The sequence below is a fragment of the Physella acuta genome, unplaced genomic scaffold (genome assembly GCF_028476545.2).
Source record: "Physella acuta isolate Inbredline_101_S28 unplaced genomic scaffold, ASM2847654v3 ptg000034l, whole genome shotgun sequence".
Classification (NCBI taxonomy): Eukaryota; Metazoa; Mollusca; class Gastropoda; family Physidae; genus Physella; species Physella acuta.
Window position 1 is genome coordinate 5,001 of NW_026731554.1, and position 25,713 is coordinate 30,713.

At 32.7% G+C, this 25,713-nt stretch overlaps 3 protein-coding genes across 4 annotated transcripts in view; 1 reads left to right on the forward strand and 2 right to left on the reverse strand.

Moving 5' to 3' along the window:
• Positions 1–3,834, forward strand: part of LOC131942265 (uncharacterized) — a 5,315-nt gene extending 1,481 nt beyond the window's left edge. The window contains exons 2-3 of the mRNA XM_059302032.1: positions 2,720–2,842; positions 3,330–3,834. Coding sequence (XP_059158015.1) covers positions 2,720–2,842; positions 3,330–3,502 — 296 coding nt within the window. The 3' untranslated portion in view covers positions 3,503–3,834. The remainder of the gene's footprint in view (positions 1–2,719; positions 2,843–3,329) is intronic.
• Positions 3,835–6,292: 2,458 nt separating this feature from the next.
• LOC131942255 (ankyrin repeat domain-containing protein 16) lies at positions 6,293–12,691 on the reverse strand. The gene is made up of 8 exons (XM_059302019.1): positions 12,254–12,691; positions 10,704–10,826; positions 10,310–10,407; positions 9,412–9,557; positions 8,639–8,797; positions 8,451–8,529; positions 7,409–7,559; positions 6,293–6,908 (listed from the first exon to the last, which is right to left on the reverse strand). Exons 1-7 carry the CDS (start codon positions 12,586–12,588, stop codon positions 7,411–7,413), a joined length of 1,089 nt encoding a protein of 362 aa, XP_059158002.1. The 5' UTR covers positions 12,589–12,691; the 3' UTR covers positions 6,293–6,908; positions 7,409–7,410.
• A 4,310-nt stretch (positions 12,692–17,001) lies between these two features.
• LOC131942272 (plexin-A2) overlaps positions 17,002–25,713 on the reverse strand; it is a 174,676-nt gene continuing 165,964 nt past the window's right edge. For both annotated transcript variants that reach the window (XM_059302046.1, XM_059302054.1), the window contains exons 29-37: positions 24,936–25,096; positions 22,835–22,922; positions 22,587–22,672; positions 20,960–21,055; positions 20,547–20,713; positions 19,877–20,089; positions 19,374–19,449; positions 19,152–19,226; positions 17,002–18,286 (exon numbers count right to left, since the gene is read on the reverse strand). In XM_059302046.1, the coding sequence (XP_059158029.1) occupies positions 18,188–18,286; positions 19,152–19,226; positions 19,374–19,449; positions 19,877–20,089; positions 20,547–20,713; positions 20,960–21,055; positions 22,587–22,672; positions 22,835–22,922; positions 24,936–25,096 (1,061 nt within the window). In that variant the 3' untranslated portion in view covers positions 17,002–18,187. The remainder of the gene's footprint in view (positions 18,287–19,151; positions 19,227–19,373; positions 19,450–19,876; positions 20,090–20,546; positions 20,714–20,959; positions 21,056–22,586; positions 22,673–22,834; positions 22,923–24,935; positions 25,097–25,713) is intronic.

Sequence of the window (25,713 nt, forward strand, 5' to 3'; positions counted from 1 at the left end):
AAAAGTCTAAATGATCTACAACATCTGGTGTTAAAAGTCTAAATGATCTACAACATCTGGTGTTGAAAGTCTAAATGATCTACAACATCTGGTGTTAAAAGTCTAAATGATCTACAACATCTGGTGTTAAAAGTCTAAATGATCTACAACATCTGGTGTTGAAAGTCTAAATGATCTACAACATCTGGTGTTAAAAGTCTAAATGATCTACAACATCTGGTGTTGAAAGTCTAAATGATCTACAACATCTGATGTTAAAAGTCTAAATGATCTACAACATCTGATGTTAAAAGTCTAAATGATCTACAACATCTGGTGTTGAAAGTCTAAATGATCTACAACATCTGATGTTAAAAGTCTAAATGATCTACAACATCTGATGTTAAAAGTCTAAATGATCTACAACATCTGGTGTTGAAAGTCTAAATGATCTACAACATCTGGTGTTGAAAGTCTAAATGATCTACAACATCTGATGTTAAAAGTCTAAATGATCTACAACATCTGATGTTAAAAGTCTAAATGATCTACAACATCTGATGTTAAAAGTCTAAATGATCTACAACATCTGGTGTTGAAAGTCTAAATGATCTACAACATCTGGTGTTAAAAGTCTAAATGATCTACAACATCTGATGTTAAAAGTCTAAATGATCTACAACATCTGGTGTTAAAAGTCTAAATGATCTACAACATCTGGTGTTAAAAGTCTAAATGATCTACAACATCTGATGTTAAAAGTCTAAATGATCTACAACATCTGGTGTTGAAAGTCTAAATGATCTACAACATCTGGTGTTAAAAGTCTAAATGATCTACAACATCTGATGTTAAAAGTCTAAATGATCTACAACATCTGGTGTTAAAAGTCTAAATGATCTACAACATCTGATGTTAAAAGTCTAAATGATCTACAACATCTGGTGTTGAAAGTCTAAATGATCTACAACATCTGATGTTAAAAGTCTAAATGATCTACAACATCTGGTGTTAAAAGTCTAAATGATCTACAACATCTGATGTTAAAAGTCTAAATGATCTACAACATCTGGTGTTAAAAGTCTAAATGATCTACAACAACATCCGAGGTTGAAATTCTTCAAGACTACACCATTTGGTGCTGTGTTTATGATCTACATCGGGTAGGTTAAGTCATGAAATCTGCAACATTTTTTTATGGAAGTCTTGATGCCCTACAACACTGATGTTTTTGATATTTCGTGAGATCATTCTTTACTGATGTTTTTGGTATTTCGTGAGATCATTCTTTACTGATGTTTTTGGTATTTCATGAGATTTTTCTTTACTGATGTTTTTGGTATTTCGTGAGATCATTCTTTACTGATGTTTTTGGTATTTCATGAGATCATTCTTTACTGCTGTTTTTGGTATTTCGTGAGATCATTCTTTACTGATGTTTTTGTTATTTCATGAGATCATTCTTTACTGATGTTTTTGGTATTTCGTGAGATAATTCTTTACTGATGTTTTTGGTATTTCGTGAGATCATTCTTTACTGCTGTTTTTGGTATTTCGTGAGATCATTCTTTACTGATGTTTTTGGTATTTCGTGAGATCAGTTTTACTGATGTTTTTGGTATTTCGTGAGATCATTCTTTACTGATGTTTTTGGTATTTCATGAGATCATTCTTTACTGATGTTTTTGGTATTTCGTGAGATTATTCTTTACTGATGTTTTTGGTATTTCATGAGATCATTCTTTACTGATGTTTTTGGTATTTCATGAGATTTTTCTTTACTGATGTTTTTGGTATTTCGTGAGATCATTCTTTACTGATGTTTTTGGTATTTCATGAGATCATTCTTTACTGCTGTTTTTGGTATTTCGTGAGATCATTCTTTACTGATGTTTTTGTTATTTCATGAGATCATTCTTTACTGATGTTTTTGGTATTTCGTGAGATAATTCTTTACTGATGTTTTTGGTATTTCGTGAGATCATTCTTTACTGCTGTTTTTTGGTATTTCGTGAGATCATTCTTTACTGATGTTTTTGGTATTTCGTGAGATCAGTTTTACTGATGTTTTTGGTATTTCATGAGATCATTCTTTACTGATGTTTTTGGTATTTCATGAGATCATTCTTCACTGATGTTTTTGGTATTTCATGAGATCATTCTTTACTGATATTTTAGGTATTTCATGAGATCATTCTTTACTGATGTTTTTGGTATTTCATGAGATCATTCTTTACTGATGTTTTTGGTATTTCATGAGATCATTCTTTACTGATGTTTTTGGTATTTCGTGAGATTATTCTTTACTGATGTTTTTGGTATTTCATGAGATCATTCTTTACTGATGTTTTTGGTATTTCATGAGATCATTCTTTACTGATGTTTTTGGTATTTCATGAGATTATTCTTTACTGATGTTTTTGGTATTTCATGAGATCATTCTTTACTGATGTTTTTGGTATTTCATGAGATTTTTCTTTACTGATGTTTTTGGTATTTCGTGAGATCATTCTTTACTGATGTTTTTGGTATTTCATGAGATCATTCTTTACTGATGTTTTTGGTATTTTATGAGATCATTCTTTACTGATGCTTTTGTATTTATCAATTTAAAAAAAAAACATGCACATTTTTCTGTTGCTCTGTTTTCTGGTCACCCTAAAGTAGCCATGCAAATTATTGTAATGGATAAAAAAAAAACAACATGTGACTATCATTGACTTGTGACCGTTACTTTCAGACGAGTACTACAAAAAACTAATCTGGATAATTGTGGGATGTTTGATGGGTCTGGTCGTGCTACAGTTTATTGTTATCCTGATATTTTTGGTTATCGGGATGTGGCAGAGATTTGATATTAAAGGTAAGTCGAATGACCCACAGTTGTTGATTATAACCGTTAATTTCTTCAAATTTTAAACTAAGTGGTTTTGGTTTTTTTATTTGGTCAATGTATATTAGTGTAAAAGTTTCAGAATTTTGATCTAGTTAATTTTTTCGTATTTTAAACAAAGTTTTTTTTTTTTATTATTTGTCTTTTTGTGAAAGTTTCGTAATTTTGATCAAGTTTATTTCTTCGTATTTTAAGCAAAGTTTTTTTTTGTCTTTTCTTCGACGTTTTGTAATTTTGATACTGTAACTGTAAGGTTGGTCTTAACGTTTACAATTTAATTTAATTAAGTATTATTTCGTTAAATATCCAGTTATATAAAAAGTGTTGTTTGAATGTGATAATATATTTGATTTACCTCAAGAACATTCAAACTGAGTTTGTTCAACAATGTGGGCCTGAATGTTAAATTAAATGTAAGTAGAGTAAATTCCGCTGATGAGCACATGGTATTTTTCAGATGAATACGACAAAAGCCTCTTCTGGACTGTGGTGGGATGTCTCAGTGGGCTGAGCCTGCTCCAGTTTTTTATCATCACGATGTTTTTCATCAGGTGGATGTGTCAGACATCCAACAAACAGAGCTACACCACAACAGTCTCATTTCCCAACAAGGGCTTTGATATAAACTAAAAATAGTTCTATTCATAAGAGTGAGCTCCCTTATGGTGAATATGGTGAGGTCAAAATCACCAGGCCAGCTAAGTTGTTTCCCCTGATTATTGTTTTCTCTAGGCAGGGGAGGTCAGTCTTTGGTTCACAAAGTTGCGATCTTAACTAGATTTGCTATAAAGTAAAGAGCCAACTGACTCGATTAAGCACAATGAAGTTCTACTTAAATTGATTTTATTTTATTTTCCATCAATAATAATTAGCAGTTAACTTACTTTACTTACGCCCAAATAATTGTTTTTCTCATACTACTTGAGTATAAACTGTGTAAATTTGGACAAATGCTAAGAACTTATTTCTATTGTATTTATTAACACGTTTTTATTAACTCAGCTTCGCGTGTGTTTGTTGTTAAAATTGACATCGAAAATTAACCCACTTCTGATTGCTCAATAGATCTGAAATTTGGCATGTAGGCTACTTTCGCCTAACAATTTCAGATGCAATCATAAAAACTAGCAATTAGAGACGGTAATTAGCTTAATTTAATTACGCCCCAAGGACCATAAAATTGAGGACATGATTTCTAAAGATACCGACAAGACTGGAGGCTTATAGACACAGTTACTTCGGCCCCAATCGATGTGAGCGCGCTGGCCGTGATCGTATAGTGGTTAGTACTTCGCGTTGTGGCCGCGACAACCCAGGTTCGAATCCTGGTCGCTCAAGATTTTTTTAGTCCGTGTATTTATAAACACTTAGTCAATTCATACTTAATCAAGTCATTAGATAAAGTAGAAAATAAACTATATAAAAAACTTTTTTAAAAACCACGTTTTTCATGTGTAGCAACGGACTAAAAAGGAGAAAATAAAATACTTAAAAAAAACTTTTAAAAAAACCACGTTTTTCTTGTGGACTAAAAAGTAGAAAATAACTATTTACATACATTTGATGACAAAAAACGTGGGTCGGGCAGATGGGTCGGGAAATTTGATGGTGAACGTACCCACGTTTTTTGTCATCAAATGTATGTAAATAGTTATTTTCTACTTTTTAGTCCACAAGAAAAACGTGGTTTTTTTAAAAGTTTTTTTTAAGTATTTTATTTGAAGATATTCGGCTGTTCCCAAATAAATAGTTTTTCTGTATTCCATTACTATACAAGGTAAAAAAAAAATTTCTTGACAAGGTGGGTCAGTTTGATTCTCATACATTAAATTTCATATGTAAATTTAGATATTGAATAGCTATAGTCTTAATGATAAATTGGCAAAAATTATAGTTAACATAGATCTGTGGCACAAAATTTTAGCTTTAGATATATTATTGGTATAGTTTGTAGTTGTAGATAATATAAAACTTGATATTAATAAATATAAAACCTGATACCACTACTACCAATCAATTTTGCATTAGCAAGAAACTTCATAAAAATCAAAATTATTGTTTTCCCATCTTACATATTATCGCACCTCGCAAAACAACTATTGTTTAAATGACGGTATTGGGCCCAACACTCCGCATCAGAAGGGCCTATTTTATTCACTATTTGATCCAATGTGAATAGCAGTAGCTTGGATATAGTTTTCTGTGCTGAATGCTTGACTGGGGCAGAGCCAACTCTTTGACTATACAAATTTTGTAAAATCTACTGCTGCCTATTTGTAATAGCCATCACTTTTAATTTCAACTTGATAACATTTGTTGCAAATTGATGCCATATGTAGCATATTGAAAAACGTGTTCATTAGCTACCTTTAAGTTTGACCATTGGGGCATTTTGCAAGAGCCATACATGGATGATTTCAAGCAGTCTTTCTATCTTGATGTCATCATTTTTGCATCAATATGCATGCTTGACCCAGATTACTAGCCAAAAACTTAGTTCAATTTCAAGTACAAAGTTATCAGAGATTGATACATTAGTTGTTCTCTATATAATTGATTTATCAAAATATGGTTCCATGTGTTTCAAGCTTAAGTCAAGTAGTTGGTCCTATTTCACCCAAGTTTGGTTGGATTGTCTGAGGTGATGTGGTATAACATCTAGAATTTTTTTTTTTGCTATATAAAATATATACAGGTCATGTTGACCCATGCTAGTAGTGACAGGAATAGTAAACCTTAAACCTACTCACCCTCATGCATACATGCAAAATTTAACATTCATTTTTGTGTTAAAATCAAGCTCAAAACAATTGGTCCAGTGGTTGACCGGTAATTAAGTAAAATACAGCATTGACAGATAATTTGACCCATTTTGGAGGGATAGTGTTTTTGAATATTCAAAAGAAAACTAATTTTTTTTAAAATTTTTTTAACATACATGAAATGGTTTATTTCAATGCTAATACTCTCCCAATAATTTTCTTCCTAAAGTGACCTTCAAATTTGAACGAAAAGCTTATTTGTTTAAAAAAAATTGAATCTGCTTTACTGTGATTGCCATTGTTCATTGAATGCCTACATGTCATGTACTGACTGTGATAAAACTATTCAGAAAAAAAGTTTTTTTTTTTCTACTGTAACCAGTTGCTAATTAAGTTTCTGCAACTTGTTGGTTAGTTTTTACTATTTAAGGTTGTGTGATAATTAATGGCTTTCCTCATCTTATGCTATCTTTGTTATATATTATAACTAATGTTCTATGATGTTCTAAAAAGTAATTCATTAAGGTTTTCAACAACCTCAAGTTGACACATACCAGCATCTAAACTTCATTGTTTAAAAAAAACAACTACTTATTATATTCACAGCAGTATTTTCTATAAATCAAGAGTTGCATTAATATTTTAACCCATGTATAAACCAGATATATTCCATGACCACCTATAACCTTCAGACAATGAGGGTGTTTTGGAAATTTAAATATATTTTTGTCACTGTGTTTAATTGAATTAGTGTCATAACTAAACCAGTTAAATTCACTACCAGATTTAAAAACTATAAAGATTAGAATAGAATGCAAAGTCAATTAAAATTGTTTAAAAATTACATTATATTTTGACAGTGGTACATGCTCTGACATATTGCTCAAAGCATTGACATATCAGCATTTATCTAGATCTTTCCACATACTTATCAAGGTTACTTGAGACCAAGTATTCAAGTTTACTGCACACACACACACACAAAATAAATGTGTAGAATTTTTATTTTTTGGCGTTCTGTCTTTATTAAATCCAATTTTCGGTTCATTTCACAGGACATGCTATGGGTCTTTCAAAACTTTTTTGTTGAAAAAAAAAATTCGGTGTTTGTTTTTTTCATAATAATTTAACAATGTTTACAGTTTTTAAAATTGCCTTCCCTTCCGATCTCCATACAGCAGGAAGTGTGGCACCTTAGCCTCCATCCATAGGAGCATCAACAAATAGAGAGTCTGTGAGCAGTTTTTAAATAATTTTTACCGAGTGGGACCTACCTAAAAAAAAAGATTATTTCATCTTTATGTCTCTGAAAATGGTTTAACTTTCTTTAAACACACACGGCAGAGAAATATTGATAAAATCAAACATTTGAAAATGGTGTCACTAGCTGAAAGTTTATTTAAAAATGAGCAGTTCCTGACTGAAACAATTCCAACACTTCTACTTGGCTAATGCAACAGCTAGTCATTTTCCTACTAGTTATATGACAGGAAAGTAGGGGTACAGAATGAATTAGTTAATAAACTTAACCTATAGTTATGAGCTTAATAATGTTAAGAATAAAGTAAAGAAAATGTTTAATCTTATACATTCTTGAAGAGATGGTGAACAAGTTAGAATAAATTTGCGGAAAAAATAGATTTTATTAATCATGTTACATTCTAGTAATAGAACATTAAATGTTTAATTAAAGTGATGGTTAATTTAAAAATAATTACTTTAATTAGTGTTTTAGTTTCAGTTGCTGGAAATTTGATTGGTTGAAAATAATTACCCTCATGTGATCCCAAAAGCATCCAGAACATTTTGTTTTTTGGCTAGCTGGGGAGGGAACTGATTGTTTTTGTCAGCAAGAAGTTGTGCCCCTTGAATCAAAAGTAACTTGACAAACTCAGACTGTTGTCCAGCACTGGCATAATGAAGAGCTAAAGAATACATTTGCTTACTCTCAAATTTGATTTAGCGGGGAAACATTGACAAGATGTTTTTCAAAGTAAAAAATATATAATCAAGTAATTTTAAATCTTATAATGCATTGAAAAGTAAGAGAAAGCACATCACATTTGAAGTTTTCCTTATGAAAATATGGTCAACAGGTAAAGCACACCAATGTTAACCCAAAAATCTCAAGCTCAAAACAGTGGTTAAATTAACACACAGAGAAAGAGTAAAAATTAATTTGGTTAACTGAAAAAAAAATAATTAAATTTTAAAAATCTTACTAACTCTTTATAACCAGAACTATTCTCAAGTTCCACCAAAATACCCCCACCCCTTCACTGGTTTTGTTATCTACACTGCAAAAACACTAATATCTTTTATTTAAAATCTACACAATATATAGGCCTATATATAAATTAATCATAATTTAAATATTTACACACTAAGATTGATTTTAAGTAACAATTTATTAACAAAACAAGGAAGTTTGATTACAAAAAATAATAATGAGTTACTTTTTACAAGGAGGGAAAATTATCAACTACTTAGGAAAATCAATGATAAAAAATATTTTAGTGAGTTTTCATTTCTAGAAAACAATAATACATCAGTTTTCTAGTAAAATCATGCTTTAGGTCAGTTTTGGAAAAATATTTCTTTTGGTAAACTATTAAGCCAAGGCAGCTGAATGGGATTCAGCAGTGTTTAGAAATAAGTTTTGCGTTTGCTTTTACCCAGAAGTTCTAAAAAATATTAAATCAAATTAATAGAAAAACTGCATGATGTAAACACAAAAATGTCCAATCCAATAAAATCGTGAACGCTGTGAGCATAGTTCTGGTCATAAAAGGGTTAAAAATATAGATAAAACCTACCTGTACGTCCATTTAAATCAACAGCATTAATATCTGCCCCAAGAATCAATAGCTTTTTTCCCATTTCTATTTGTCCTTCCTTCAGTTAAAAAAGAAATTAAACAATTTAGAAATAAAACAAAGAAATATTTTTTTCTTAAAGATTTAATTTAGCAATACAGTAACAAACCCATTGTAACTTAGAGTACCTTAGCAGCAGTATGAAGAGGCATCTCTCCACTAATCCCAGATTTAGTGTTGACAGATATTCCCCTTTCAGTGACTTGATGAAGAGCTAAAATTTGACCAGATTGAGCAATGTGATGTATTGCTTGCCTGCCAACTTTATCCTCCTTTGTTAAATCTGCCTATAAAAGAATAATTAATTTTTAACAATGTATTTGTGTATTTCTTTGTTAATAACAGTTAAAATGTTTCACTTGTACTTAAAATTTTAACATAAAAATAAAATTATATACATATATAAATATATGAAGAAAATCTCCAAGACCAAATGCAGACATTTCAAAAGAAACGTCCTTAGCGTCCTACTGTGTGGCAGCAAATGCTGGAAAGTAACAACTGCCACAGGCAGATCACTGGACTCTATCCAAACTAAGTGCTTGCAAAGGATAAAAAACATACACTGGCCTAACACAAACTCAAATGATAGACTAGTAGGAAAGATGAAAATATAAGCAGTTTCCAAAATAATTGAAAAAACATGCCGATGGATGGGACACATCCTAAGAATTAATCCAGATGAAATCGCAGGAATGGCACTAAATTGTAAATCTCAAGGAAAAAGAAATCAGAGAAGGCCAAGAGAGACATGGAGGCGTATGGTGGTTTATATATATATATATATATATATATATATATATATATATATATATATATATATATATATATATATACACACACAGACACACACACATTTTATAGGTAGAAGTATTGTGTTAAACTAGTTTGAATGACATACTCCATGGAGATCAATTAATACAAGAGCTGTATCAACATGTCCTCCTCTCAATGCATCCATTAAAGGTGTGATACCGCAACTGTCTTCCTCATCTGTTTTATATAGACACACCAGATGTTTCACTACCTCTGTTTTTCCACGCAAAGCTGAAAGTAATAATGTCAACAAATATTGAATGTGCATGTGAGACTTTGGCTTATATTTCTGAAAACTTAAGGTGATTACATTCTTGAGTTTACTTGTAAGAAACTAAAACTATCAAATTGTATTTGGCAATTGTAAATATTAGAGACAAAAAGCATTTTTAATGTTATTATAATTATTTAGTTGCATAAAAATAATTTCAAGATAGTAAACTTATAACTATAAAACCAAGTTAAGATTTTAAGTCTAAATCTTTTTTTCTATTTTTTAAACTGATCAAGTCATCGACCACTGCTTTTATATCAACAATAAAGCATAAGATATAATAGCAATCAAACTAAAATATATTCTTCCATTTCAAAAGTTTAAGGCAAAGATCTGCTTAAACAAATCAAAACAGCAGTTTAAGCTATATTCTGAAATGTCTGTTTAGGGTTGCCAATTCTTATAAAGTCACAAAGGAATTCTAATCTAATGCCTGTCTTGCACTAGTCTTTATTGATTTGCTTAGAGAAAGTTTCGAGTTTGAATCCGGGTTCAAGTTAGTGGAACAACCCGAGTCCACCCAACTCACGTTAGAACTCCACTTCATCTGCCCAATGGATCGTTAGCTCTTAAGAGGAATCTTTACTTTTACTTTTAGGTCTTATCCACTCCTGTTGTAGACTTCAATTAGCTGTTGTCTTACATTAATTTACAGGGAGAACTCAAGCAATCAGAGATAAATGAAAGGTAACAACGTTGTTAATAATACCTGCAGTGTGTAATGGGCTCCGCAGATTTTTACTTTTTGTATTCCAGGAATCAGATGCGGCTTCCAGCAGGCATTTAAGTATTGAGAGGTGTCCCTCTCTGTTCAAAAAGAAATAAGGGTTTTATTTTTAACAAAAAATTAGATACAATCTAACTCCAATTAAAAATAATAGTGGGTCACTTTGATTATTTTTAAAAATATTGACAAATTAACTATTATTTTTTGGTAGAAAATAGCCTTTATCTAAACCCAATGCATATGATGTACAAAAATTGTGAGAAAGTTATGATAGCAATTCAAACTGGTGAGCTAAGATAACTATCTGGAATTTACCCACTATAATCATTATTCCAATAGAAAATGTTTATTTATATTCATATAAAAAGTACAACACCTGCAGGCTATATGAAAAGCATTCCAGCCATCTTTGTTCTTGAGATACTGGTTAGCCCCTGCCTCTACTAACATTCTGATCACCTCAGTAGAACTTTTCGTGCATGCAAGCATTAATGGTGTCCTAAAAATGGAATATAATTGACAGTAGTGTCAGCTTACTATAACATTTAAGGCTAATCCTGCAAATAAGCTAGACTAAGAATATTATACACTTGCAATGGAGTAGGTAAAATTTTAAAAATAATTAAAGAAAACTCATCCTATTGAACAAATATACTGCAGGTGGAACACTAAAATGCCTGCAAGTTTAATATAATAGTTTACCTTATCTTATGCTCCGGTATACCCTGAATGTCAGATAAATAAACTACACATAGCAAGTGCACAACAAACACTAAGTAAACGTTTATTGTTTAAAAGTTTGACTTATATTTTACTTATATAATTTTGCAGTTTAAATGGCCAAAAAAAAACACAGGTCTGGTATTTTCTATTGGACATGATTTCCATTACCAAGGCAACAATAAAATCAAGTAGGTGAAGCTGCGCCCTACACTAATTGAATAGTTTTTAAATTAAATAGTCTTTTTCTGCACAAAACAATAGTGAGCAAGTGTTCATACTACAGTACAACCCTTGTGATCAGTTCAGAGGCGTAGCAACCCTTCCCGGCGCCCGGGGACATACTTTCAATTTGGCGGCCCCCTCGGGAGCAAATTTTCGATTTGCACCCCCCCCCCCTCGAACTTTTCATTTGCACCCCCCCTCAAACTTTTCATTTGCACCCCCCCTCGAACTTTTCATTTGCACCCCCCCCCCCTCAAACTTTCAATTTGGCGCCCCCCCTAAGGTCGGTGCCCGGGGACATATGTCCCCCCCCGCCCCGCCCCCTCGCTACGCCTCTGGATCAGTTAAGGCATAATAATCTTTTATAATGTTGTTACTGTTGAGTCAGTTGTGTTAGTAAGGGCCTCATCCAAATGAGTCATGAAAATGGTTAACACACTCACTGCTACGGCTAGTTAAGTAGACCTAGATATCTATATATATAATTCTCTTCTGGGAGACGCTAGAAAACAAGCTGTAAACGCGCTCCCTACCATCCCCACCCCTACATGGTCTTAGTGAGCTGTGGTTCACTCTAAATGTTTACAAACAGAGCCGGGATTAGTGACAACTATTAGGGGCAGATAATTTAGTTTGAAACGATTTTAAACGTTGGGGGGGGGGGGGTTATGGTCCTTAACGAGCTACTTATAGTGTTTTAAAGAAATATTTTCAGTGTCAGCGTTGGTACTGTCGAATTCACAAATTATGAATTACTGAAAAGTAGAAAAAACAACAACTAAATAGCGGCGTATGTTATGCCGCGGGCCGGCTCGTATAATATATATTATATAGATCTATATAATATATAAAATAGTCTATTCTGTTTCTTGAGGGGGGGGGGTGGGCAACAAACCACACGAAGTGCCACACCGGGTAACAATCGACCTAGCGACGCCACTGAATAGGTCTAGTAATTTTGTAATTTTTGTTCTTGCATACCAATCTCCCTTTTTTAGGGAATCAACTTGAACTTTACTCTCAAGCAGAATCTGTAGGCAGTTTGGGTGAGAGTATTGCGCAGCATCATGAAGGGGTCTCTTCCCGTCGTTGTTGCAAACTTCAAACAAACGAACATAGTTTTTATCTGATTCTCTAACGTATTTTAATATTTTGTGACTACCATATCTGCAAGCTATGTGCACAATAGTATCACCCGTTTTCTTGTGAATATGTGAAAATAAGTTAGATCTCGATCTACTTTCAGTTTCAGAAAAGTGAGAAAATAGTTGGACATCGTCATTTCTCACTGCTTTTTGTATGGTCTGGAAATTCATTTTATTTTTAAACCGCTGAGAACTATGTTACTAAAATCACTTATTTGATATTTTATGTTTCCCAGTTCAATCGACGCAGCGTCAAAACGGCTTGTGACTAAACGATCACTAAAGGCAAGTAACAAATGGACCCGTCATCCGCAAACTTAGGCGCCGGACAAAAAGGCACCCGACAAAAGGGCCACTGGCAATGAGTTCGCTAAAAAATGTCTCCCCTTCATCAATGTTCTTTAGTAGCCTATAAATAATATGATGAAATTGTCAGACAAACAGTATATTTAAGCTGACAGGTGTACACTAAATATTTCAGTGATATAGATCTAGTTTAAAATGAAGCAAAAGCTTCTGGGGTTACTGGAAAGCTGTGGACTCAATGACAGCGAGAGAAATCACTAAAATGTACTGTTATCACTAAATATAAATAAATTTTAATGAGAAAATGAAGCTAATCAATCCTTCTATATTCTTTACCCGATATATATAAAAAAATAAAGTAGGGTGTACCCTTTCGGGACAGGTGAAATTGAGTTCATCTAATTCAGTGGCCTCTCATTTGAAGTGACAGTGTGGTCAGTACTATGCCCAGCCGCTTTTACTTTTGCAAACATGAGTCAGAGCTGGATGGACTCAGGGAAGCACTACAGACTCAAGCAAGAGATGCGAACTCAAAAATTTTTGGTAAGCATTTGAACGCTCTACCACTTGACAACACATACCTATTAGACTATTATATTTAATGAAATGCTAATTATTAAATTTTAAAGAAATAATTTAAAATTTTTAAGTAATATATCTACATATAATATTTGCTTTAATTTTTCTTTGAATGTGTAAGCTAAATGGGATTGTAAAAATTTAAAAACAGAAGTCATATTTTTTAAGCATGAAAGGTAATTTTATTTTTTTTGATTGCGTTCATTATTTACAAGACACAAGTAATTCATGCCAAGTTAAGATATTAAAAAGAAAACCATTATGCTTGAAAAAAATGTACAGGCAATCAAGATACTAAAAAATGATTTCAGTCACTCTGCTGAGAAGTAAATGATCTTTTTAGAAATACATAACCTCAGATAGTAGGATTTAAATCCCAGCAAAATCTTCCAACTAACATAACAATCACATCAGTCAATTCAGCAACTAAAAGTAAAAGCTCAGCTCAGTTATTTGGCTACACAGAAATTTTTCAATCATTCATCACATACACAATTAAAAAGTTAGCCAACATTCCAACAAACACTAATGTGTGATTTTCTCAACATTTTTAGTAATACATTTTGCACACCCAAACACTAACAAAACAGTGCTTTATAGATGTCTACATGGAAATGAGAATAAGCCTTTTATGTTCATTCTAAAGTGCACATACCTTTACACATCACTTCAGAAGTCATCATTACAAATGAATTTTGCAAGATTTCTTTTATATATAACAGATCTTAGCAAAAAAAACAAACAAAAAAAAATAAACAAAAAAAAAACCAGTATTTAATAAAATTTGAATGACAAAATTACCCAGACTAAAGTATTTTACACACACAACTGAGAGGCATGCATATTGTTTTATTTAACTAATTATTGCTTAAATGAAATTTCCACATAGAAAAAAAAAGTTTAACAATGGTTGTATACAGTATCTAAAATTAGAATCCAAACGAAATATAAGTTTGAGCTATCTTAGATAAGCACCTTATGAACATCCAACAGATGTATAGATTTTTATTCATTACTATGAAAATTCATAAATGTGACATTTAAAGGGAAGGGGATAATGCAAAAATACTTCTTATATATCTTTGAGTTAAAAATTATATAACAGTAATCTCATTACATTGGACTTGTAATCTGAATCTAAGAGTAGATACTTACTTAAATACCATGAATTTCTAATATATTTTCTATAGAAACAAAATTTGGATTATTTTCAAAATCTGGAAGATAGAATCAGCTAAATAGACAGACCTATTAGCAAGAAATTAGATTTACAAATGTATTCTAAAATACTTATATTCAACTTGACAATTGTCAAATCCACTTTCACCTATAAATAAATGTTTCAATGAAGAATTCAATTGTTATTCCTATAGTTTAGACTTCTATGGCTATTACTATAGTTGATAAGGGAAGCTACTCTCTACAACCAATGAGGCCTAGTGCATAGAGACAGTAAAGCATAGTTGAAGCCAGTGGAAGAACATGGCAAGCTAACAGAAGCTTAAGGTGGGAGTGCAGCCCTATAGTTAGTTAAACATTTTCTACTATACAACAATGTAAAGGTATTCTTTTTTTATATGATTCTATATAATGGTTTAATATATAAGTAATAGACAATTTTGGCATGCTGGTTTCTTTAGTATTTAAAGCAGTCTGGCTTTTATTATAATTCAAATACACATAATAATTTGATAATTAAAATATTGGTATTTAATATTTCTAACAAAAATATAATTACTCTTTATCAATTTATTTAAGCTGAGCGAGTTTATTGGCAAACATTGATGAATGTAAAATTATTGCAAGATTACTAAATTAAAAAATTTGTAGAATTATTTTTTGAGAGTGGTCTTGCGGTGAAACGACCTTTGCATCGTTTGATACAGATAGTATAAACAAAATCAAGTTAACAACTTTTTTTTTTGTTTTAAACTCTCAATATTGCTGTTTTTAATCTTGGAAGAAATTATTTTGACAATCGACAGGTAATATTATAGGTAGTTGTTATTAAGGAAGCTGTTATTTTATATTTTTCTTTTTTTAAAATTTCAATACATCCTAGCTTTTCTCACCAAAAGCACACTCAAAATGTTTGAAAAACCACTTTTTGAAAACTTTACCATCATAAAACACTGGATCAACAATGTCAAGTTTATTATGGAAACCCAAGCATATTAATCTTAAAAGAAAAATTCATTCTCAGTCAACTTTCTCACATCAAAATATTGACAATATCATTCTGTCAATCTTACACAGCCAATACAGCATTCAAACAGTTATGCAGTGGACAAGTTATCCATTCTTGAAGATAAGAGGAAAAATTAAACAGATCTGAGTAAGATATAATTGAATGAGTGAAAGTTTACACAAAATTTTTGTTGCAGTAGCAATGATTCAGTGTCTAAGAAAAAAAAATGAGCTACAGTAAATCGGCAACAATTTATTCATTGAAAATAAATAAACAAATATGCTTAGAAAAGTAAATAGTTACAAAACATACATTGACAAAGGTAAATAAATACACAAAGAAAAGCAATCACTATAATCAGAGATAACCATTCATATCTACTAGCTAAACCAGGAACACATCTCTGATAATAGAACTCACACAGTATTCAGCTACGTGCAGGCTTGTGAAAATCCATGTGAGAAATACAAAAATTGTAAATATTATAATAGAAATACTCTAGCTCTAAAACTTGAAATAAAATAAGATAGAAGCTAAAAATTTGATATAAAATTGTAAAACAGTACATTTTAAAATTTCATATACTATCCCATTAAAATTGCTTGGACTAAACTATTCAAACGTAAGAGACATTTTTAAACTCTAACAATTTAATAAATAGGTTTGTGTTTGTTTTCTTAAAATTGTACTGGTTAGCATATATTTGATTCACTGTTTGGTGGTTTTAAAAATAAACATACAAGGCAGCAAAAAAATCAACACATGTTACTAACAGTAACCATTCTACGCACACAAAATAATTAAACTAACACTAGGAAAAACCATAGGTATAATAACAGATAATATGACATGGTATAGTTTAGCTATAAACAAATCTAAGAAGTTCAACTGGATGAGGTATGTAGTAAAAGACAGTCCTGAAACTAAATGAATACAAATCTCAATTCCAAAAAGTTCTAAATGATATTTTACTATAGTCTACAGGGGGTATTTGATCAATTTCCTTATCTAATTATGTCAAGTAGATACTGTAAATACAAATTCTTAAAACTTTATTTGAAATTATTTTTTTTTCATCATATATTTCAAACAATCTAATGTTTTTTATTTATCAATATGGAACAATAGCTGATAATCTTGAAGCTAATGAAGTATTTATGTAAGATCAAACATTTTCTACAGGTAATGAATAAAGAGAATTGTTTTAATGCTGATGTTATTGAGAAAATAGAGCGGACTAAAATGAAAGCTAGTGGTTTAAGGTGCCTAATTCTCAGTGAACTGACCTCTCCAGTAAGCTGCCAGGATAAACAGAGAGGAAAAAAAAAACAAATAATTGCACTTAACAATTCACACAAGCATAGTGGACATTTGAAACTGAGAACTTTTGTTAACTTCATGCTGAAATTTTAGACTTAGTATAATAAAAAAAAAACCAAAAAAAAAAATAAATTTAAGAGCTTATGTAAATCTTTGTTTTTCAAATAATAAAAAAAAAGTTCAACCATTTTGTCCTATTTTCTGTATAGTAATGAATGTACTTAAAAGTCGGCATGTAATATGCAGGCTATATACTTTCTATTCTTTATTTTTGTTTCTTTTCTTCAGTTTTTGATTTTCCTTTTTGAAAAATGGATAGAAAATGTAGTTTTGAAACAGAACAATCCAAAATGGCTTAATAAAGAAAATTATTTTTTTTTTTTTAAGCCCATTGTCTTTTATGTAAATAAAATTCTAGACAACAAAGGTAACACTTTGGAAATAAAGATCGGATATTTAAGATTGTTCAGAGACTACAAACAAGCAAAGCCTCACATAGAAATTTAGGATGACAGAAGTCTAACCTTTTAAAAGTTCTAGCCAACCCACATTTCATTAAGTGTGAATTAACATATGATTGTCTAGATTTAACGTTAACATAAACTCAACCCAAACAAACCCGTTCATTGAAAAACACGGGTTATAACAAGAAATCAAACACAACTGACAATGATGGAAAGATACAATCAAACACACAAGTCATTCTCTCAATCAATCGATCATTCATTAACACACCAAGGCTGCTGTGTGATCAATTCAAATACAAATGCAACCCAAAAGGCAAGACACACTTCGTGGTCACCATGGTTACCACTGAAACTGAATGAGAATGTTCAAATCAAGGCTTGCTTTGATGCAAACATGATACTGGTAAATGAGCACAGTCAAGTGCCCATATCAAATAGTCATTCAAAAAAAAAAAAAATACAAATTAGGGCAAATCAATCCAATGTTATTTTGTACAAGTAAGAAAAACCTCAAGAATATACAGTGCTAAGTTTTATAAAATCATATATACAATGAATGTAATAAAATATATGTTTACATATATGTGGGCATATATATAAACATATACAAAAGTAAATGAAAGGCTTTTTATTTCAAATCTGTATATTACAAAAAAAAAATGTCTTCAAACCCATGCATTTCATAACACACATCACAGTCTAGCAAAATTAAAAAGAATGAACAATAAAAACCCAAACACGCTATTACAGATGAAAACGCGAAGACACATTCCTGGCCGGGACAATGTCCTTCCGGGACCCAGAGTGTCACCCAGTCATTCAATGGAAAAAGTGGATTTAAAAAAATGTGTGTGAGAGGAGGAATAAAATACATTGCAGGCGCTTCTGTCCGGTGGTCTCCTTATGTTGGTCAGACATTGTTGCCGTCCATTGCGTTAGAGGCTTCTTCTAGTTTACAGGTCAGCTTGCTTTTCTTGGCAAACTCATCATCTTCAAGGGCATTCATGATCTGAGGGGAGCAGATACAATATCTGATTATCTCTCTATGTCACTAATGATCGGAGTCTATTATTATTAAATTTTAATAATAATATGCACTGATTATTTTTTTGTCGTTTTTTATCAGAGTGTATTAAATATATTATCAGAATCTTTTTCTTGTCATTCATAATCTCAGGGTATTAAATATATTATCAGAATCTTTTTCTTTGTCATTCATAATCTCAGGGTATTAAATTATATTAAATATATTATCAGAATCTTTTTCTTTGTCATTCACAATCTCAGGGTATTAAATATATTATCAGAATCTTTTTCTTTGTCATTCATAATCTCAGGGTATTAAATTATATTAAATATATTATCAGAATCTTTTTCTTTGTCATTCACAATCTCAGGGTATTAAATATATTATCATTATCTTTTTCTTTGTCATTCATAATCTCAGGGTATTAAATATATTATCATAATCTTTTTCTTTGTCATTCATAATCTCAGGATATTAAATATATTATCAGATTCTTTATCTTTTTCATTTGTAATAAATTGATATTTAATGAATTATAAGAGAGTTTCCTATCTACATTCATTTATATTACTTAATTGACCGGTCTCAGAAATTTTAAGAAAAATTTGTTACAAAAACATGAGATTTTAAAAAGTAACTCATTAAATGTAACACTTAGTTAAAAATCCCATAAGTAACCTTTACATCTTTTTACAAGTTGTAAAACTTGTCTTACAAGTTGTATAGTGTTCACATTGTTGTACGTTAAAAACATGATATGAGCACACAAATTAAACAGCTTTAAATCACACTGAGACCGCCCGGCACACCAGAAGTAAAGACTTAGATCTACCGCTAGAGTACTTACATCATCATAGTACTTTTTGACATACTTGTACAGCTCCAGCAAGGCAGCATTTGTATTAAAAACATTTTGGTGGGTCTGAAATGAACAAAACAATATAAAACAGATTTAAATTGCACTAGCAGAGTCAGTAACAATTGGACTAAGGGATGGAAATATATTTACAGGAAACTAAATGAAAAAAAAAGAAAGTGTGAGAAAATATAATATAGTTAATCCAATTACCCTGGATTCTTCAGCCAACATGGCTGTCATATCCTGATCACTGATTGCAGGCATTATCTTTATATCTTGGTAATATCTGTCACAAAAAAATATGGTTCACATTTAATTTTTTTTATTTACAAAAGACTACAATCCTTATCTTTACCAAAGTATAAGTAGTCACTCCATCATCTGCACAGAAACCCATCTTACTTATACAGCGTTTACACTTGCGACATGTATACTATACACGTCTAGAAAAAAAAACTCCGCAATAAGTGTGTAGGCTCCCCTATTATCTTAGGCCCTATAGCGAAGTTTTTTTTCCTAGAAATGTATAGTATACATGTCGCAAGTGTAAACATGGTATTAAAAAGAAATTTCAAAATTTAACTTTGCTTTTATTCCTAGATCTAAACAACCTTCGAACCTAACAGTAATCCAAACATAAAAACTAACATTTCAAGATGTTATAGCTAAGCTCAGCTCTAAAAAAAAAAAAAAAAACCAAAGTTAGAACTGACCTAGACACCCATGTCTTGTACTTTGGAATATCTTTGGCATAGAGTAGTTTCCCCGAGGGTGAGTCTTTGGTCAACTTGTGCTCCACAGTGGAGCAGCAGTCCATGAATGTCTGTCCTATCACAGTCAGACATGCGTCAACAATGTTTGACTTGTAGATGTCGAAAGCAAAGTTTGGATTTTTTATCACATTCACCCAGAACCTCAAAGGAAGACTGAAAAAAAGGAAAATAAAAAAAAGATTAAAAACCAATTTTAAATAATTTTTACATATAAAAACATAAGCCCTAAGCAGTAAACACTTCCATTAGCCTTTGGATAATTTCTCATAGGAACATGTGGAATATTTATGAGCACACACATTTAACTTTTTCTTTTGTTTGTTGTTTATACATCTATGCAAAGTATATATCAGGTATTTACAAAATGTGAATGACGGTTTCACTAAAACTATGGTAAATGCAAAATACATGGACAAAGTGCCAATGTTAATCAGATAAAATTAGCAAGACAAAACAAAACACCCAATAAGCCGACAAAGTGCCAATATTAATCAGCTGAAACACTAATGAGGTGAAACACTAATGAGGTGAAACACTAATGAGGTGAAACACTAATGAGGTGAAACACTAATGAGGTGAAACACTAATGAGGTGAAACACTGATGAGCACCTGTTTGATTTCCAAGTATGGACAACCTCATCGTTCATGCTATGGTGCAGAGCCTGGTCGTCCAAAAAGTCAAACATGTATTTGATAGCTAGGGGAAGGGCCGTGCCTCGGTGGGCTGTGCTGAAGATCCTCTCAAACAGATCATCCACAAAAGTTTGCAGCGTCCCCTAAAGTAAGGACATTTCAAATTAGTAAGGACATTTTTATAATTCAAATTAGTAAGGACATTTTTATAATTCAAATTAGTAAGGACATTTTTATAGCTCAAATTAGTAAGGACATCTTTAGTTATGATATATAAATCATAGTAGGACATCTTTAGATACAACATATAAATCATATTAACACTTGAGGGCTATTTAGTAAAAAAACTCAGCTAAATTAGCAAGAAATGTGATAGGATGTGACACTACCTTTGTGACCAGCAATCTAGGTAAGTAGATCTCAGATACAAGCTTACTTCCCCTTTCTCCTTCTTTGTTGCTAGATTCAACATCCTGGTGTCTGACCTGCATACAATAAGAAAACAGGATAACTCTGTGAGTTTAGGATAACTCTAAATCTATAATAATAGTTTCGCTGTCTGTCTATCTATCTATCTATCTATCTATCTATCTATCTATCTATCTATCTATCTATCTATCTATCTATCTATCTATCTATCTGACAAGAACGCTGTAGAGAAAACACAAGCAAAATAAAAACATGCATAGTAATTCGAAAAACGAAGTATGACGTCGACACATTTAGCACAGAGTAGAAAATAATCTCAAGCCGGATAGTGCACACATTACTATGACGTCATTGATTATCGAGTAAATATTCAATACAAAGGCAATTTGGTCTAATCTAAGTGGTTTGCGTGAAGAGTTTCTTTCATACAATTTTTCGGGTAGGGGCGAAGCCCCACCCCCGCGTAAGAACGTCTGAGCCCCCCCTCCCCCCCTCCCCAACTCAAAAGAAATTTCCTCATCGATACTCTATAATAAATTTACCGCCTAATTAATGTGTCTAATCTAAAAAGTGGTTTTCTTGCAATGGGACGGTAGACATGTTTTTTTTTTGGGGGGGGGGGGGGGGGGGGGGGGGGGGGTGGTGGGGGGGTGGTGTGTGGGGGGGTGGGTTGGTTTCAGTGTTTCTTTCAGACTTTTTCCTCCCCGGAGAGGGGTGGGGGGTACTTGAAATTTTCGGGGGCGGGGGTAGAATTTTCTGGGAGGGGGCGGACACTGGAAAAAGTATATAATTATATTTCGTTGAATGGGACGGTAGACATGTTTTTTTTTTGGGGGGGGGGGGGGGGGGGTGGAGGGGTGGTGTGTGGGGGGGTGGGTTGGTTTCAGTGTTTCTTTCAGACTTTTTCCTCCCCGGAGAGGGGTGGGGGTACTTGAAATTTTCGGGGGCGGGGGTAGAATTTTCTGGGAGGGGGCGGACACTGGAAAAAGTATATAATTATATTTCGTTGAATGGGACGGTAGACATGTTTTTTTTTTTTTGGGGGGGGGGGGGGGGGGGGTGGAGGGGGGGGGTGGAGGGGTGGGGGGGCGGTGTGTGGAGGGGGTGGTGTGTGTGGGGGGTGGGGGTGGGGGTGGTGTGTGGGGGGGTGGGTTGGTTTTAGTTTAGAGAAAAGAGACAGCACTATCAGCCTAGCGCCCGTTGTACCCTTCCTCAACGGGCCATTTTTCTCGTATATTAATAAAGCAGATGTTTTTCAGTAGTAAGGCACTATGGAAGTAGGCCTACACTAAGCTAAGAAGGTGCAAGATCAAGATAAAACAACTTCAGTTTACATTCAGTTGATGTACTAATTGCACTCTATAAAAGCGGACTTGTTAATCTGTTAAAAAGTAAATTTCCTATTTGCTCTCTACTTCAACATTTAAAAAAAAATTCTGATTAGAACAAACTATTTGAGAATGAGCTAACTACAACAGCCAAATTATCAATATCACTTTACTCATTTGAAAAAATTATATTCATATTTTTGCATAAAAATAACTCGAAATGGTGTTTTAATTTTTTCTACCAGTTTAGAGCTCTTACCAAATGGTAAACTTTACAGTCAGAGTCTGTGACTTGTGGGTTGAGACTTCTGTTTAAGGAAGGACTCCTGTTGTAGTAGGAATTTTCTGGAAGAAGAAAGTAGACACATGCATTATAGCACATTCCAAAATGGTTCTGAGTCACAAACTGTGTAAGGGTTACATGAAAACTTACACAGCATCTTAATCTCAATTACATGTTCAACAAAAACGAGCATAATTTAAAAAAAAACTATAAACACAACGTACCACTATATTTACTTTTTTCTGACATAATACTCATGTTGTAGATGGATGTTTGTTTTGGGTGTAAGGCAACGTACGCCCCATCTGGGACCTGTGTAAAAAAAAAATTTTTTATATTAATAATTACTTTTATTTAATATTAATTAAGCTTAATTAATAATAATAATAATAATAATAATAATAATCAATAAATATTTTAAAGAACCTAAAAACTAACAGTCTTTTTACATCTGGAGGACATTATGAGAATCATTAGTTTGTAGCTGTTTTCCTTAAGGGGCAATTTTGTTGGATTTAATGATGAAAATAATAACTTGTGAATTTGATTTATAAGAAAATTCCTGATTGGTGAGAAGTTTTCTGGTACAAATTTCAAAGAAGTCATTTTTACAAGATCTTAAATAATTAAGAATTAGGCTAATGATTGGATTGTCTGAAGAAACAAAGTGGTGCTGGTAAACTTCAGAAAAACAGAAATATCTAACATAAGGGCTAAACAATGCCCAGTTAGTCTGACCAAAACATGAACCCTCTATATGACAGGATGAAACTATTTTGCCTCTCATCTCACCCTTCCTTGTATTGTAGTGGCTAAGTGTGTTCTGATCTCAGCCTACCTTATAGTGGCTAAGTGTGTTCTAATCTCACCCTACCTTGTAGTGGCTAAGTGTGTTCTGATCTCAGCCTACCTTATAGTGGCTAAATGTGTTCTAATCTCACCCTACCTTGTAGTGGCTAAGTGTGTTCTAATCTCACCCAACCTTATAGTGGCTAAGTGTGTTCTAATCTCACCCTACCTTATAGTGGCTAAATGTGTTGTAATCTCACCCTACCTTATAGTGGCTAAATGTGTTCTAATCTAACCCTACCTTATAGTGGCTAAGTGTTTCTAATCTCACCCTACCTTGGCTAAATGTGTTCTAATCTCACCCTACCTTGGCTAAATGTGTTTTAATCTATCTCACCCTACCTTATAGTGGCTAAGTGTGTTCTAATCTCACCCTACCTTATAGTGGCTAAATGTGTTCTAATCTCACCCTACCTTATAGTGGCTAAGTGTGTTCTAATCTCAGCCTACCTTGTAGTGGCTAAATGTGTTCTAATCTCACCCTACCTTATAGTGGCTAAATGTGTTCTAATCTCACCCTACCTTATAGTGGCTAAATGTGTTCTAATCTCACCATACCATGGCTAAATGTGTTCTAATCTCAGCCTACCTTATAGTGGCTAAATGTGTTCTAATCTCACCCTACCTTGTAGTGGCTAAATGTGTTCTAATCTCACCCTACCTTGGCTAAATGTGTTGTAATCTCACCCTACCTTATAGTGGCTAAGTGTTTCTAATCTCACCCTACCTTGTAGTGGCTAAGTGTGTTCTAATCTCAGCCTACCTTATAGTGGCTAAATGTGTTCTAATCTCACCCTACCTTGTAGTGGCTAAGTGTGTTCTGATCTCACCCTACCTTGGCTAAATGTGTTGTAATCTCACCCTACCTTATAGTGGCTAAGTGTTTCTAATCTCACCCTACCTTATAGTGGCTAAGTGTGTTCTAATCTAACCCTACCTTATAGTGGCTAAGTGTTTCTAATCTCACCCTACCTTATAGTGGCTAAGTGTGTTCTAATCTAACCCTACCTTATAGTGGCTAAGTGTGTTCTAATCTCACCCTACCTTATAGTGGCTAAATGTGTTGTAATCTCACCCTACCTTATAGTGGCTAAGTGTGTTCTAATCTAACCCTACCTTATAGTGGCTAAATGTGTTCTAATCTCACCTTACCTTATAGTGGCTAAATGTGTTCTAATCTCACCCTACCTTATAGTGGCTAAATGTGTTGTAATCTCACCCTACCTTATAGTGGCTAAGTGTGTTCTAATCTCACCCTACCTTATAGTGGCTAAGTGTGTTCTAATCTCACCCTACCTTATAGTGGCTAAATGTGTTGTAATCTCACCCTACCTTATAGTGGCTAAGTGTGTTCTAATCTAACCCTACCTTATAGTGGCTAAATGTGTTCTAATCTCACCTTACCTTATAGTGGCTAAGTGTGTTCTAATCTAACCCTACCTTATAGTGGCTAAATGTGTTCTAATCTCACCCTACCTTATAGTGGCTAAGTGTGTTAAGGCGCTTGCAGTCTCCCTCTGTTTTGGTCGTGTGGTCCTCATCATTCAGCACCAGGTGCTTCGTATCCCTATTGGGGAACATCTTCATTTGGATGTGGGACTTATCCACAATCCACTCTGACGGATGATCAAACAATACTGTTCCGTTGAAGGGTAGGGAATCGGGTGTGACAGTGGAGAAAGGGGACAAGAAACAAAAGAAAAACCTACATTAAAACCAACGAATCCCCAGCTCTGCAGTGTTAGCACTGATGTCTATTATAAGTAACCCATGTGACCATAGCAGGCTATAGAGTGCTTCCCACTACGCTTGTATATAAACACCACTAAACCCAACACCATAGATATATGTAATTTTAAATGTTCTTTGTAACTATTTTTTAAACTATTATGTCAAATTTAAACATAATGTTTTTATTAACTATATAATAATATTTTTTTTTTTTTAAAGTTGTAAAATAATATAATTATATTGGATTAGGCCTCTCATATAAAACTTTTTAGAGATTACTTAAAAAATTGGAGGAATCTTGTAAGTTTTATAAATGAAACTAAATTTAAATTAAATTTCATAATCTTTCCTGAATTCTTTAGCAGCTTTACATTTACTTTTACAAAATAACAGTGTATTCAAGCACCAGGTTTGACACCTACACCTATACATGAATAATTTGTGAGTTTTTTGTTCAATATTTTCATTGAAACATGAATTAACTTGAAAACCTATACAGTTAAATGAGTTCACTGAAATGAAT

Coding starts and splice junctions, on each gene's coding strand:
- LOC131942255 (XM_059302019.1), bottom strand. CDS start 12,588: ATGAATTTCCAGACCATACAAAAAGCAGTGAGAAATGACGATGTCCAA. Junction 8,798..9,411: donor TATTAATTGATCTCCATGGA/GTATGTCATTCA, acceptor ATTCTTTTATAG/GCAGATTTAACAAAGGAGGA. Junction 8,530..8,638: donor CTCTTCATACTGCTGCTAAG/GTACTCTAAGTT, acceptor TTTTAACTGAAG/GAAGGACAAATAGAAATGGG.